Here is a 6,000-nt window from a genome sequence, read left to right as displayed (position 1 = left end):
TGCGTCCGACGGACCTGATCCACCGGCGAGTGTAAATCAGGAAGACATCCCTGACTTTAAATGAAGTTATTCCAAGTTACGCCAGACCTGAGACCTGACCTCTCCTATTTTTAGTGGTGGGGGGAAATGTTATATTTGTGCTGGGACCCCGGTCAAGTAACAGAATATAACATTTATAAAACTTCAGAGCGCTGAAAACACAAATTGAAGCCCGCAAACGCACAGATGTGAATTTATTTAGATAGCAAGCGCTATTTCTGCTTAACCCCTGCGAGGAACTCCAGCTCTCTTTGCATATTTGATTATTCTCCCTCAGTAAAACATAGTCTACTTAATCGATTTTTTTGCTACTTTCTAACAGTTACGCTGGTGGGCTTCTTCCCTACATTTAGCTTTGGTATCCGAGCGCTCTTTTGTTAAATTAAGGCAATTAATAAATGAAGACGTTAAGCAATCAATTCTGCCTGCATATCTCCACAGCCTTACGTATGACTGGCTGTAATCACAAGATAAATGCAATGTGCTGATGTATGGTAATGTTCAATAATACATTCTCCACCAGGCTCAATTCATCAGGGAGTTTCTGGAGGGGAGGCATTCGTTATTGGCTGTCTCCGGACCTCAAGGATAACATTTCTGTCCTTTCCATTGGCCGCCCCGCTGCTGCAAGCCTCTTCCCGTCTTATTTTGATGATGAATATGAAGGCATGCTAAGCCGTGCCGGAGCGTAGCTCTCGCCGACTGCACTCCCTCCCCGGGCTCAAGGACTCAGGGGCTCCCTCGCTGCTTCCCCTGCCCACCGCCAGCAGCAGCAACGCCAAAAGTTGTGATGCTTTTCTTCACCCAGTGCTTTGGGGCTGTGTTAGATCTTATTCACCTGCGGTTTCAGCACTACAAGGCAAAGAGGGTTTTCTCAGCTGCTGGGCAACTTGTCTGCGTCGTCAACCCAACGCACAGCCTAAAGGTGAGTTAAAAATGTTATTTTTCTCTTCTGACATCTTCTCATCCTCCCCCCACTGCCGACGTTTCTCCGCAGGGAATGAAAAGATGCTCCGGCAGCAAGGGGAGAGTGCTGTTAACAGATTGTAGCCCTGGCAGAGAGGATGTTTGCATTGTCTGGCTGCGTGATTCCCTTCGGAGCGAAGGGAAAGCAACCCGCTTCTCCAAGCGGTCGTGGGAAGTCGCTGCGCCCCCTCCCCAAAGTTTCCTCATCCCTTTCACCCGTGTAATGAGCATGCATGTTGCAAGCCTCTGGAGAAAATGATGGGAAAAGTTAGTTGGATGAATTAACCTCCCTTTTTGGTGGAAGGACGCCGGCTGATCTCCCAGGCTGACACCCAAGCACAGCCGGCTGCTGCACAGCAGTGGGGAACAGGAGGGGAGTGGTGGCAGCACAGGGTTCTCCGGCTGTTGGTCTTGCTTGCTTTTTTGGGGAAAAAGGCTGGTTTTGACTCCTGAGGGGAGTCTGAAGGCATTCCTCTGGCACTGAAAGTGTCCTTAAGCCGTTTGCAAGGTGAATCTATTTTAGGCAGGAGAATACATTTGCCTTAATGCAAAACTATTTATAGTCCCCATAAAACATTTCTCTTACTCACACGGTTCCGGATTTTTACTGACAAAGTGTCAACAGCTCTGTCTGTGGCAGAGTCCTGATGCCTGTACGTAGCAGCAGCAGGGGGAAAAACAGACTGGGAAGCTCTAATTACTTTATCATGGTAGTGAATGACCAACTTTAATGAAGTGACTCTTGTTTTGCTGGAAGTCCTGGCAGAACTGACTTGTGATGCTGCTCTGTGAGCCCGATGCAAGCTCAGAAATGAATGAAATTCAGGACAACTTATCTTTGGCTCTGCTGGGGTCCCTGGAAGGAATTTGAAGGGGTTGCAGGGAGCATCTTTCCCGAGTTGCGGGTCCCCAGGAAGTCCATTGACGGAGTAAATCCCTCTTCGGAGCAGCATCCCCTCTCAAAAAAAGGGCAGATTTCTTGGAGTTATGTTTCCAACCTTAAGCTGCGCTCAGGCAGGGAGAGTTTGTTTCTATCAGGGTGCCAGCTCCCGGAGGATTTCCCTGCAAGGCTGCATTCAGCCCAGTGAGCACTGCTGTCTGGGGCAGGCGCTCCCAGGGGATGGACAGCTTGGGGGCAGGCTCACCTCTCCCAGCATCCTGCTCCGTCACTGACACAAGCTACTTAAAAAACCTGCAGCCCTGTCGTTATCTGAAAGGATCTGGCCATCCAAACAGATAAGAGAAATAGCTGTGTTCCTAAGTGCATGGGGATATTTTGTAAAAGAATGCTTCTGCACTCATCCTCTTTCATGTGACTGTCTCCTGCTACTTTCATCTATAATTTTAATTATTTTTTTAAATCTGAGCAGAAATAAATGTTATTGAAGGGCAATTTCAGTGCCAGTGGCACTGTCTGATGAAGTCCCATAAGGACACAGAGAAGCGTTCACTGACTGCTCCACTTGTATCTAGGACTAGACCTGAATTTATCAGTTCAGTTTGTCTTGAGTAGCAGATTTGCTGTTGTAGGAGCTGCAGCATTTTACTTTTGAATGTATCAAAAAAAAAAAAAAAGATGCTTCTGTTCCATTCTGTTAAACACATGGGGCATTTTAGTGTAATAAAATCCCCCACCGCCAAGCTCTTCACTGCTCAGACCCAAAGCCTGGTAGAGAAACAGCTGATCTCAGTACTGTCTTGGCAGCTCTTGAAAGTAGACACTGGATGCAAAAGTCTTTGGGAAACAAATGGGAGCATTTAAGGAAAGGTCCAAGGTGTCAGTGAAGCCCCAGTGAGAATCATCTTGAGTGCATTGGGAATTGCTCCTGTGATTGCAGTGGGAACCCAATGGCACGTGTTTCCCCACATGGACCTGTTGGGACACCAGGCAGATGGGACAAGCTGACAAGAAACCTCTTTTCTGTGAAAAAAACTCCTACCTGTAAAGTGGCATATGTGTTGAAGGTGCTCCTGGGTTACCCAGCTTACATCCAGCCGGGTAAAGAGAGTGAGCTTCAGCACTGAGATGCTCTCAAGGTGCTCCGTTTGGTTTCCCACCAGTTGTGTAAGGAACGCACCACCGCTTTGTGCCAGCACCCAGGAGAGGCTGGTGGGTCAGACCCCTTTGTGCCCACCCACCTGCCAACGCCAGCGAGCGGTAGGGGCCAGCGGGCTAGCGCCAGCTGTCTCCCAGCAAGACGTCTCACCCCAACTGCCCTTACGTGGTGGTGGAGAGGCAGTCATCTCCCACCGGCAAGGTGCCTTTGTCCAAAATCTGGTGTCAAAGACAAGTCAGATGAACCTGCTTCTCAGGATGCCCATTTTTCCCCTTGGGGACGCACGGGGAGGTTGTGGTTGCTCCATCTAGCAACCTAGTGCAGAGGTTCTGAAGCTGGGACGGGGAAGTCTGCCTCCCCAAACTGTCCCATGTGCCAAATGACACCGGGGGACCATTAAAAATGAAAGGGTTGAATGCATTCCTCTGTGGTGATTTAAAGTATTATGACTACTTTGATGTCTCGTAGTCTATTATTTCTAGCTGGGTCATTTCAACTGTAGCATTTTGTTGACAGCCCCCAAATCTATCTTAACAATTGACAAGTGGAGTGAAAACTGTATTAAGGTTCGCGGTCGATGAATACAAGTCTGCTAGGAAACAAGGGCTAGGAGCAATGTCATTTCTCTCTCTTCCCTTCAAGGCTCAAATGTTTCTGCTTACTCCAAAATTGTAAGCTCTTTGCAAAGGGATTATTTGTATTCTGTATCTCCACAGCACCCAGGCAAAGGGGCTCCTGGCTGACTGGTTGTGCGAGGGCAAACAGTAAATGACAGGCATCAGGTTCTGGTGTGATTACCCACACTGACATCCCTCATACAGGTCAGGTCCTCAGTCAGTGCCAACGTGCATAGCTCCATTAAAGTCAAATTTTCTCTTTCCATCCAGGGTAGTGCTCAGGGATGGTGGTGGGATCCAGCCCAGCCCAGCCCAAAGACCTGTGGTTTGGGATCACACACGTGTGTCAGAGGTTTGGCATCACATAAAACACTGACAGAGGGCAGGGGAACCCTGCTACCCTCCAGGGAAAGGTTGCACCAGCTTCTGCTGTCACAGACCCGTAGCCAGACCATGGGAGGCCTCCAGTAAAGTTATGTCAGCATGCTGTCACTGCAAACACAGCCTGGCCCTCTGACTGTGACCAGAGCCCATCACTTAACCTCTTCCTTCAGGAGAGGTCCGGAGGTTGGCAGAGAAGCACACACTGAGAAAGAAACCCGTGCCTGCCTTCCCGCTGAAAGGCTCATTAACTAGGAAGGCTGATGAGCGATTCAGTGTGTCTTAAAGGAGAAGATGGCATGAGTGTCAGCACAGACACCTCTATTGATCTGCTGCTATTTTCCCTGTGCACAATGGGCTGACACAGGCAGCTCTAAACAAGGAAAGACAATTTTTCAACCATCACCCTCCTTTCTGCCTGTTTGGCAGGGGTATGAATTGGGGGTGTGTGTGTGTGTGTGATGGTGTGTGTTTTGGAGACTCTTTGTCCTTCTTGCTGCTTTCTGCTCTTTGTCCTCCCATGAGCTTCCCCAGGCATGGCAGCACCTCCTTACTGCATGGTGCTATGCTGGGATTAAAATTCACTCGCCAAGCAGAGATAATCACATATTTACTGCACTTCTATAGGTCACCATCATTCTTGATCATATTATGTGCCTTACCTTGTAACTCGTCTTCCTTCAAGTGTGCGCTCACCCTGATATCTCCCCTTGGAGAGGTACAGCCAGGCAACGGAGCTCCCCAGCTAAGTGGCTGCTCTCTCCAAGGCCATATTAATTAGAGGAGAACTGCTCATGCTGCTGGCTGCTGGCCCTAGCGTTCAGGGAAAGTTTTAATGTGCTCCGTGTGTGTTGCAGAAACGAGCACGGTTTGCTGGTCCCTGCAGAGACGAGAATCAATGAATTCCTCTGCATTTTGCCCCTGGTAATAGCAATTCCCCCCAGCACTGCTAATTGCACCCTGGGGAGAAGGCGAAGGTGGGTGGCTGTGTCCTCACTCCTTACCTGGCATCTGTCCCTGCTCCGAAAAACAGCCGTACATGGCAGGGGACTGCAGTGCAATCGCAGCCTGGCCAGGCACAATGTTTTGTGAGATTCTGGGTATGGCTGGTTAAAACAGAACCTCTTCGTTCAAGGAGTTACTAGCTTGTTACACACAACTTAAACTGTTTGAAGAGTGTGAAAAATGATACTGTAAAGACTAAAACAATGTGTTTACAATGTTCTTATAAAGACCACCCTTCCTCATATCTGTAGAACTTAAACAAACTCATTGAATTAAGAAAAGAAGCATATTTAAATAAAGGTGTAAATAGTTCAGTTTTATATTCAAAAAACATTGTTTATGGGGCCAAAGGGTCTTCCAGCTGGTTTTTTTTTTGAAGCAACAAGCAAATCTGCTCTGAGTTAGGGAAAGGATTTGAATCCTGTTAAAGCAGTCTGGCTCTGTGCACAGTGGCCAGCCAAATAGCAATGTAATCCACTTTATCCCCAGCAGGATTAAAGTGCCATGGTGCATTATACCCCCACGAGATCTATATATTTATTTATTTGGTGCAAGAGAGGAGAGGGACTGTGAAACCTGCTGCTAACAACCCCCAGACACCCTCTGCCACCATCTCAGCACAGACATCCTCAAGTCTCTTGTGTAGGTCTATAATTTGGGGAACCCAAGTGGTGTTTGGCCTCAGTGTCCAGCAGATTGTGATACTGATGCTGCGAGGGGCTACAAAACCCCCTGCTGCCTGCAAACCCAGGATGGGACTCAGACACCTGGCAAGGCACCTGCATCCCACTCCAGCTCAGGGCCAAGGCCACATGAGCACTGGGCACCACAGACTTTCAAATCCTTCTATAGGGATGTGGAGGCAGCAAACAGTGCTGCTTTGCTGCCCCTTCATCCCTGCCTCCGCTTCAAAGGGTTTCAAAGGGCAAAACTGG

General features: G+C 48.5%; 1 protein-coding gene across 1 annotated transcript in view; it reads left to right on the top strand.

Annotated features, from left to right (window-relative positions):
* The first annotated feature begins 829 nt into the window (after positions 1 to 829).
* Positions 830 to 6,000, top strand: part of SIAH3 (siah E3 ubiquitin protein ligase family member 3) — a 47,053-nt gene continuing 41,882 nt past the window's right edge. Inside the window, exon 1 of the mRNA XM_010152755.1 lies at positions 830 to 964. Coding sequence (XP_010151057.1) covers positions 830 to 964 — 135 coding nt within the window. The remainder of the gene's footprint in view (positions 965 to 6,000) is intronic.

This window comes from Eurypyga helias, unplaced genomic scaffold, assembly GCF_000690775.1.
Source record: "Eurypyga helias isolate BGI_N326 unplaced genomic scaffold, ASM69077v1 scaffold17215, whole genome shotgun sequence".
Classification (NCBI taxonomy): domain Eukaryota; kingdom Metazoa; phylum Chordata; class Aves; order Eurypygiformes; family Eurypygidae; genus Eurypyga; species Eurypyga helias.
This window is presented reverse-complemented; position numbering and strand designations above follow the sequence as displayed.